The sequence below is a fragment of the Trichoplax adhaerens genome, genomic scaffold (genome assembly GCF_000150275.1).
Source record: "Trichoplax adhaerens TRIADscaffold_6 genomic scaffold, whole genome shotgun sequence".
In the NCBI taxonomy this organism is placed as follows: Eukaryota; Metazoa; Placozoa; class Uniplacotomia; order Trichoplacea; family Trichoplacidae; genus Trichoplax; species Trichoplax adhaerens.
The window spans coordinates 1,533,085-1,543,102 of NW_002060948.1; the positions used below are offsets into that span (position 1 = coordinate 1,533,085).

A 10,018-nucleotide genomic window follows, 5' to 3' on the forward strand; every position below is an offset into this window, starting at 1 on the left:
AGTAGTTTACGTAGTTTAGCAGGTTGTGAATGAAAATTTTACTATTTATAGCAATAGTAGAAATCTACAGTAAAACAGGAACTTGTGAATACTGCAATGAGCGCCTTTGGAAATTGCATCTAAAATGGATAAAAATGGATAAAAATGGACGTGAGCTTATACGCTTGACCGTCTTTAGTACTCATAGTCACGTGAGCACAGAACAAGTTAGATCAAGTTTACGAATGTTTTTATTAATTAATGAACTATATATTGCGATGCAATATAAGACAGTGGCGGCGCAATATATACTTAACATACTCTATAAATAAATTCTGCAGGAACGAATATGCCTGAAATGCTCGTTTGCTCATAGATTTTATCATTCATGATCTATTCTCAAATTGAATGCCATTTATGCTTCAGTAACGATGCTGGAAACACCGTGTATTTAATGATTTCTTATTAATTAATGCCTATCTCTGTCTATGGAGCTACGATCCTCATTTCTTATTCTGTGTTTCGTGTTTTGAATGATATACGTACGTGTAAATAACAATTAAGCACATTTTTATTTACATTTGATTATTTACTGAAAGTCCCTTGATATCAATTTTACGATGAAATTTAAATTCACGTTGGGAACGTGAAGGAAATAGATCTCTGAAGAGCCAGGATGAGCAACAAAAGTACGTGGATGATGAAATTGCTCGGGAATGTTGTACCCTCGTATATGTAGAAAAAAAGATTGCGCCAGTGCCAGATCGTATCATGTAGTATAGCGTCGGGACTGAAAGGGATTAACTGCCGACAGCTTTAAGTTATACAATAGTTCTAGCACTAAGTTCGTCTCTGGCGTTTTTTAACAATATGATTCCAAAGATTGAAAATAAAAATAATGAATAGTCTATTATCTGCCATTTATCGAGTAATGTGATTGCTAATAGATGAAATCGAAATATAAAGCAACTCTAACGGATAATTGAATGATAAAGTTTGACCGTTAAGTAATAGGATATTATTGCTCAAAGTTACCAGGATGACAGTTTAAAACTGTTCAATTTTTCTTTGAGAATCAATCCATTAAGTGATTTATGAAGCAATATATAGCAGTCTTTACTTAAGATCTTAAACAAAAATGGCTAAAATCGGTCTTGAAGCGAAGGCTTACATGATCAACTTCGAAATACCATAAAACTATACTTGCACTGAACTATGATTTACTGCAAAATTTGACCCAAATTAAAGTCATTGACATGCGAATAAAGTTTAATGAATTGGTATCGAAAGAAGTCTCCAAACTGATAGTATAACATGGTTCCTATTGAGTTCTAGCTGTTTTTATTCTGAACGTCTGTCATTTGTATAGACGCACTGAATATTTTATACAGTGCAATAATTATAATAAATAAGCAACAAAGAAAACCGTACTGACGACCGGTGTTTTAAGTTCATCCTATTTCGGATAGCTACACACGGTGTTAAGCGTATCCTAATCACCTATTTTCAAATAAAAGTAGGATACTATAGAGCTAACAAACCTCTTTGCTTCCACATTGCATTTTGAGTTTCTGCAAAGCCTTTCCTAATTGCATCGACAACAGATGGAGGTGAAGCAGAGTGAAATCCTCGCTGCTTTTTAATAGCTTTCCATAAGTAATCTCTAGCAAAAGTAGCAGCATGGCTACCACCATGACCATCAAACACAGCGAAAAACGCTGGACCACGGAGACTCCCTTCTTTGGCGTTCTCGAATACCACCGAAGTCTTGTCTTCCATGCCTTGGCGTGCTCCTTGATTTGCTTCACCGTATACGCGAATTAAGAAGCGAGATGTTGATTTATCGGTTTCAAACTGCATTATCAAAGTAATGATTATGATATTACAATGTCTAATATCTTGGTTTCTTTCGCTATTGGTAGTAATGGATGCTCAGTTTACCGGTAAGAATAGAGTTTTATATTGCGTTGATATATTGTATACTTGTATATACCAAACATAAAAGTATGACAGTTTATGATATTTCGTTTTGTACTAGCGTTGATTATAATTACTGCAGAAGATGATGTGCTGCAATGCACAAGCACAAATGATAGCAATCGACTTGTAATATACAAGAGATAATCTTGAATTGACGCCTTTCACGTTTTAGAATAACTGCGAGTACGCGTATCTTGATTTAACGAGAATAGATGGGCAATGAAAGCAGAATTCGTCTATCGGTTAATCTCCATAACATCCATGTTATAAGTTATTGAATAAACTGTAATGCTGTACAGTAGTTTCATGATCTAAGTATCTTTTTGGGGGCTTGTTGTACCACCACAGAATACTGATTACATATTATTATTAAGTAATTTAGCCATGATTTTTCCTTGAATGTCTTTATTACTGTGACCAGAAAATCGATGGTGTTGAATAGCTAATTTGGTATGAAAAGTACAGTGCAAAAAACCAAAGTCTTTATAACATATGGCAGTCTCTAATCAATTGATGATGCCTACAGCCACTTTATTTCAAGCTTACCAATATAATTACAAAACAGTTACTAATGACGAGATAATTATTTGTAAGTTTACTGCAGGAGTAGTAGGTACTCTAATAGCTGTTATTTTTTTTTTTTTACTGGACGCTTACTCATTAATTATTGTCAATTGAATTACTTAGCACGTCAACATGACTGTATAAGGTTACAGTCTGCACATCAATCAAAGCTGTAAGACGTTTTCAATTTTGGAAGTATCTCTTGACGTGATTGCAATGTTCACAATTTGATGTACTTTTAATCGATTATTACTATTATGGTATTTTGGACAATGGATGAGTTTCGATACTCTCTCTCTGATGCTTTTACTTGAAGTTTCTTGTAACGGCGATTTTCATCAGGTAGTCTTTACCAAGGCAAATTTGATTTTCAGCCAAGCAGGAAGTGATTAAGTCGTTTTTAGAATACTATCCAACCTGGATTACATTGGATGTACTGTATTTAGTCCCGTTGTTTTACCAAGGACACCTTGCACAAGAGGAAAAATAATTTGGACGTGTTTATATTCGATGGCTTGACTGTTTATATAGGCATGAGTACAATGCAGTGCCATAGTCACCAGTCCTGTACTGTACAATACAGTACGGTATAGGACAGGATAGTTGTCGCATACAGTCTATAGTACAACGACCAAGACCGAACACCACTCGATCTCCACTTCCAATACTCTACTGTAGCAATTGTGACTCATGCAAATCGAGGAGTCGTATTGTCCTGTTTAAACATGTTCAATGTTTACTGTTGTCTGTCGCTGTGCCTGTGCTGGCTGGACTGCAGTTCATGATGCACAGTTTTACTGTAGTGATGCAGTCATATTGTACACCACAATAAGTTATTGCTGCTAAAGTACTACCATCGTCATTTCATGACCGATTTCTCGATACTGCCATCAGGGACTTCTAAGACTAGTATTACTATACGTAGTCTTTAGAAATCTCTGCTGCCATACTGTACATTTTCGGATCGGATTTCGGATTTTATGTAGCACTTTCAATCGGATTAAATGTTTAGTCGTAGTGGGGTTACAATACACTACATCAGACCTCTGCAAATGAAAGTTCAAAGTAAGCCCAGGTAAGCCTAAAAGTTCAAAGTAAGCTTAAGCCCCAGTGACAGCAAATTTCAGCCAGCCCAATGCATACTGTACAGTAGGTCTGCTGAGTGTACAGTACACACTGCACTCAGTGTACTGTACACTGTACACTGTAACCTACAGTACTGTACAAGAATCGACTAGCAGTTCAGTACAGTACCGTACAGTATCAACTACGTGTACAGTACATGGGAGATTGCCGGAGAACGCAGATTACCGCCTGGGTCTGGAAGGCTTACTGTACCGGACGCACGTAACGTTTCAAGGTGAGCTCTTGCTAGGTTGTGTTGCATGGAGTGAACACGAGTTGCATGACTTGCATCTCAACGAATATTGAATGACTCAAGCTTTGATGTGACACAACCGAAACCTCGACAGAATTACGTATCTACGCTAGGAAACATCATGGCAATTAATTTAAACCATGAAGTTTTACCACCCGAGCTAATAAATTCAGTACAAGAGTTGAATTCTTCCATTGACAAAGTTGATAAAATCTTGGATCAAATTATTACCAACCAATTTGCTGATAATATTGATAAGGTAGGTTGGTATATAAACATTGAACACTTGTGGTGGACATCCAAGTACAGTACAGCATGATATGATGCTGCCTTCTACAATTTAAAATGAATGAATGAATGAAGAAGATTTATGTAGTGGTTGTCCATGGCTGATGCAGGGACTTGTCAAAAGTCCCTGACTGATGTTCATGGCAAATCATGGCATGGTACAATCAGTCCAATTTTACTTCTCTATCATTCCGTATTTTCGTCAATACTGCATGCATACCTACTAGACTGACCTGAATCTTTACACCGCATTAGTGCTAAACACTAATATTCATATACTGTACCGTACGCTTATTAGAAAGAATCTGTGCTGATTGTCAAACTTCACTATTTGTAATTGTCACCTGCACGAAATGGATCATTTATTCGTATGTGAATAATGAATGATCAACATCAAATTAACCTTCAACCTTGATTTCGTTTTCTTTAGCTCGAACTATTGGATCAGGCGAAAGCTTACTTGGTGGTAACTTATGCCATGAATTCACTTTATTGGAGTACGTAAAGTAGTGAACGACATGATAAAGCAATAAAATCATCGCTTAATTTTAACGCCCACTGTTTCTCTGCACTTTGCATAGACTAAAGTTTCTACTGTACATACGAATACACGCGTATTTTACTGGCATAACCTAATACAGCTGACCTTAAATCATGAATAATTATAATTATTTCCAATACACTCAAATTCGTGTGATTCATTATATAAGTAATCTATGATATGGTAGATAGCTATTCTGATACATTACACTCACATTAGAAGGAGTGTATTGATACTACAGTATCTTGGTATTAAATAGCATCTTGATAAAAGATAATGCGTAACGGCAACGTTTTCACTTGAATATTTTGTATTGATCAATATAGTCTTAATCTCTTTTATTAGTGTACTTGAATACCCAAGGCATTTCACCCAAGGATCATCCTGTCAAACAGGAACTTGTAAGTTTATGATACTTACTACGCTATAATCAGTTACCTTATATTGTTGTACATGCTTGAATATAATTAATAAGAGTAAAATGAAATTGGTTACGTTTCTAAATCACAATATTCTCCGACCAATTTTGTTTCGATAGTGTAATACTATATTTCGAAATAAAGGCTGAATATTTAATAATAGGAAGTATTATGTTGTCGCTAGGATCGAATACGAACATACATGAATAAAGTACAGGCTCTCTACGACAAAAGAAAGGGTACTCAGACACTTCCTTTGATTATATTTATTTTCCATTAGCAATGAACGTAATTTCACTCTTACTAATCTTTTGTGAATGTACGGTAAAAATACTGCTTAATGTTCATTATGTAACATACTACAGTGATAAAATTATGGCTGCTTGAAATGCATATTAATTTTAGCTATTCCACTCTGTATTCTATATGAAACTTAAGTATTAATAGTACAGTATTGCAAGTAACATAACTTTTACTGAATAGATTAACCAAGCCTTTGTAAAGTTAAGAATGACCAAAAGTAGCGTTTAAGCATTATTACATGTACATATGTGAATGGATTCTGAAATTAATTTTAGCGAAAAATCGTTATGCTCTTTTAGCAATGAAAGTAGATAAAAAAGCTGCAGGTCGAATTATAAAAAGTGCACTAAAACAGCCGATTAAAAAGGATGAAGGTAAGTGATATACGTCACTAAATAGATACGACGTAATAGATTCTAATGAAAAAATGAACGTCTACAGAAAGTACGCGTATGATATTACTGTTCTGTAATAGTCATTTAGGAAGGACGTACAGTATATTAAATTGATGATTTTGTCTAATACGTAGTGAATATGTTGTAAATATTAATTGAATGCAATTCATCACTTAAAATTTTCGAAGCAGATAATACCAAATCTTCTCGTAAACTTGAAAAAGTACGCAAGGCGGCGGCAAACAAGAAAAGGAAGATCGATCATTCCACATCATAGAAATAACTGGTTCTGTTCTACTTTCAATCTAAACTAGCTTCACTAGTCAATAAAATATAAGTATGTGTATCTGAATTCTACTACATTGTATACCTTTCATTCACACATTACTTATTGCGAATTCTGTTAGATGTAAAATCCTCTAAACACGTACTAGGTTAATATTTTTATTTAAAACTAACTTACAACAGATTCAGCACTCTATGCATTGGTACAAAATTCGATGATTTTTATGGTACAGATGCATTAATCAATAATTATTATTATACTGCTGAAATTGCAATATATTTGGCGATAATATTTTTTAATGAAATTCGTAGCTTGCATCTGTTTCGTTGCAATACTGCAATTACTGTGTATTGATTAATTATTATATTACTACTATGCATGCTGTTACAAATAGAGACCATTTCTGCGTAGTCGATTATAATCATCGTAGATGAGTAATATACACAGTTAACTTAGAAGATAAAGCTCCTTAGTAGGTTGTTACTGTATAACATTCAAAGCAACATCACAAAATATAAACATTTCCCGATTTTCAAATTTATGACTGCATTTGTTTAATTAAGCTGGATTTTATTAAGTCTATCCAAGCATATCAAAATTTTTGTCACCTTAACAGCTAGCATTGAGAATAGTTGAAAAAGTATGTGAATGGTTTCGAAATCAATAAAATGTATTGATAAAGACATACAAGTATTGCTGTAAAATCTTAAACTGATATTTACCTTTACATCTAGAAATAAAATGCCTGCGACACAATAGTATTGGTGTTGCGCTGGGTAATAGTATGCCCACAGCAATTCGTCATTGTTTGTATCTCGTAACAGCATTATAACGAACTGAGATCTTCTAACATCAACACTAATAAGGCATCATTATTGGAAGGTATTAAAGGATCAGTAAGTTTACGCTAAAAGTTAGCATAATGAGTGATTATATTTGCCTGCTTTACAACTTTCATAGAGAATTTCTTAATATTAATCATAGTTTATAAGGATACCAATTACATTATAGGATTGTTGATGCTAATACAGTTATTTTCAATTATTTCACTTAGATACATACTGTACGGAACTTAATTAAATATTGTCGATATCAATATCATTGTCGTCTTCCTCTACTTTCTTCTCTTCCGGTACCTCATTGCTATAAACAATATCGTCCTCTTCCTCTGCAGATTCTTCTTCTGCTTCCTTTAACCACTTAATGAAAGGTTCCGCTTTTTGACGTATTTCAGCACCAACCTCTTTGCTTATGTATTTCTTTGAAAGCTGTTATTAAATTAAAGCAAAAGTTATCTTATTCGTTCCAATAAGGTATACTATAATTTCTCCCAATTACTTAGACGACAGTACAGACTGTACGATTCTAACCTTGGTGTACCAATGCAATAAGCTTTCCTCTTCTACATAGTCTTGATCGTACAACGTATGCAAAATTTGAGTCACCTTAGACATGAGCTCTTGAGGGTAAGACTTTCCAACCAATATTTCGAAGCCGTTCATTAAGTATCTTTGACATTTCTTAGCGTACTTGCGATCACCAACAAACTAGATAATACAATAATTTTCTTTAAATGCGAAATGCAAGGATAACATGCAAGCTATTATGCTATCAGTATCTATCGATAACATACACGTTATTCTATGTTATCAATATCTATCGCATTTACGTAGTAAATACATTATAAAGGTTTACGAAAACGAACCCGTACGAATAGCTGCCGATAGAGCTTTATTTGAGATATAAAATCGGCGTTAAATAAGAGTTCGCAGAGGATTAAAGTAGCCTTTTCAGGAACATCTAATCTTTCAGCTTCTGCGAATATGTTATTTTCTTTTCCAATAATCTTATTCTCTTTCTTCAATTTCTGTCATTAACACACATTTTAGCATCTCAAACAATTCTATTCTATTATAATCACCAATACGTACACCATACACAGAATAGAGCATTTCATGAGAAAATAGCAAACATACCTCAGCATATGTATAAAAAATGTCTAATCGCTCCTTCTCTGATCGCTCTAAATCGTCGCTTAAAGTCAGGCCCTTGGCAGCGGCTGATAAATTTTCCATCCTTTCCTTAACTGCAGCCTCAGATGTATCAGCACTCCAGTCATCACGGTCTGAATGCTACAAGAATAATATGTTTATAATACAGTAACCTCCATAATATAGTAAAATTAATATCATCGATGTTAGCTATAGATTCATTGCTATACACACATACCCCATTAACAGACGTATTAATCGAGACATTGACAGGTGCATTATCAATCGAAGTGGTTCCTGCTGAAGTCTTACTAGCAGCCTTCTTCTCATTGCGCCCCTTTTTCCCTTTCCCTCTACAATTAATAATGATTCAGTTTAGAATGTGATCTAGCATAACTATTAACTGGATCAATATTAGAATTAATATTCAGACTTTTTGGTAGATTCCGAATTTGGCGGGTACTTTAATATAAAAGTAGACAGTTTATGTCGTAGATCGATCAGGCCATGATAGCCACATGCAAGACAAGATGTCTTGATCTTCTCCTTTCTTGAATCGACTGACTGTAAAAACAGTAATTACTCTGAGAATATAGCGGACATAAATACAAACTGAGGTAACGACTACCATTGAACACTTACCAAATCAGTTTCAGGATTTTCACATTCTGGACATAGAACAAACTTCTTAATAAAGCCGTCTAGTATTTCCTGCAATTTCGACCCATCGTGAGATCCATTGACGATATAGCGATCATTTTTACTATCTAATTGAGTTTGAGCTCCAAGTTCACAACCAAAATACTTCGTGGGATCTAATTCGTGTTTCATTCAATTGGCAAGAGCTTATAAGTACTTGATAACACTTTATCCTTTAAATTCATAAACAACACAGTATAGGAAAATAAAATTTGAATAGCTTTACATGATGGAGGCCTTTGCAATGATTTAGCAATTTCAGTCATATTAACTATGACAGTTTTAATTCCATTGCCTTTGCCTTCAACCTAGGTGTAAAATGACGATAGTAAACTTTACGTACAAATACATGATCAAGTTACATCACTAGAATATGAAATTCAAATTCTATAAATAGGCTTCACTAACACAGACTCAATGTCATTCGCCATTACTGTTTTTTACCTTAGCTATGATGCGAGGCATTTTATACCGATAGTATGGATCGTTATTGGCGCGATTGATATTGATAGACATTTTTGAAAATTTTCTAAATTTTCGTAATAGGTGGCACCGTTATGATTGGTATTAATGGTAATTTCCGATGGGATAACTGATAACTCATTAAAATACATATGCTCATTAAGGTGAACAGGAGTATTATTTTCCTTTCTGGCGTTTTCCGCGTAGGCTGTTAAAAAAAAAGGATACAAAACAATTAGGCGTTAGTAAACAGCATTCCGCATCACTTTAGCGCTGTACTTCTACGCAAAACGACGTTCATCACTCAAAAGGTAATAACATTAAGATTACTAGTCAATCAAATCATCCATCATTTTCAAGCGATGTTGAGAAAGAGGTACTGTAAACTATCGTCATTTAAGCACTGTATCAGATCATAAAAACATTTACCAATACCTACTAAATATCAAGTGCCTAGGCTACTACTGTACATCAAAAGATAAGACAACTCTCATTCAATACCACCCTTAAGTAATGCAGTAAATCACAACTTTAAATTTCGAATCGATGGGATATTCCTATAGACTTGTCAACCAAACTGATGAAACGAAATTGAATTTACTCCACGGACATATGTTATGCACAATTTCATTACTGTCAATAAAGCAACGTAGCTCTAGTTTGTGCTCATCAGTCTACAGTACCATTCCTAATATAGGTTAGCTTCACTCGCTGTTTTAATTAAAATTGATTA

The 10,018-nt window shown here is 34.3% G+C and overlaps 3 protein-coding genes across 3 annotated transcripts in view; 1 reads left to right on the forward strand and 2 right to left on the reverse strand.

Annotated features, from left to right (window-relative positions):
- Nucleotides 1–1,758, reverse strand: part of TRIADDRAFT_26600 (uncharacterized protein) — a gene marked incomplete at both ends in the record, with an annotated part of 3,652 nt that extends 1,894 nt beyond the window's left edge. The window contains one exon of the mRNA XM_002113592.1: nucleotides 1,521–1,758. Coding sequence (XP_002113628.1) covers nucleotides 1,521–1,758 — 238 coding nt within the window. The remainder of the gene's footprint in view (nucleotides 1–1,520) is intronic.
- Nucleotides 1,759–4,022: 2,264 nt separating this feature from the next.
- On the forward strand, nucleotides 4,023–6,124 carry TRIADDRAFT_57253 (uncharacterized protein; the record flags this gene model as incomplete). Its single annotated transcript, XM_002113238.1, has 4 exons — nucleotides 4,023–4,160; nucleotides 4,620–4,686; nucleotides 5,728–5,826; nucleotides 6,036–6,124. The coding sequence occupies 4 exons, from the start codon at nucleotides 4,023–4,025 to the stop codon at nucleotides 6,122–6,124; spliced, it is 393 nt and encodes a 130-aa protein (XP_002113274.1).
- Nucleotides 6,125–7,209: 1,085 nt separating this feature from the next.
- TRIADDRAFT_50382 (uncharacterized protein) lies at nucleotides 7,210–9,339 on the reverse strand (the record flags this gene model as incomplete). Its single annotated transcript, XM_002113593.1, has 9 exons — nucleotides 7,210–7,401; nucleotides 7,504–7,680; nucleotides 7,839–8,000; nucleotides 8,110–8,265; nucleotides 8,363–8,477; nucleotides 8,558–8,688; nucleotides 8,767–8,939; nucleotides 9,050–9,131; nucleotides 9,268–9,339. 9 exons carry the CDS (start codon nucleotides 9,337–9,339, stop codon nucleotides 7,210–7,212), a joined length of 1,260 nt encoding a protein of 419 aa, XP_002113629.1.
- Between the last annotated feature and the right edge of the window lie 679 nt (nucleotides 9,340–10,018).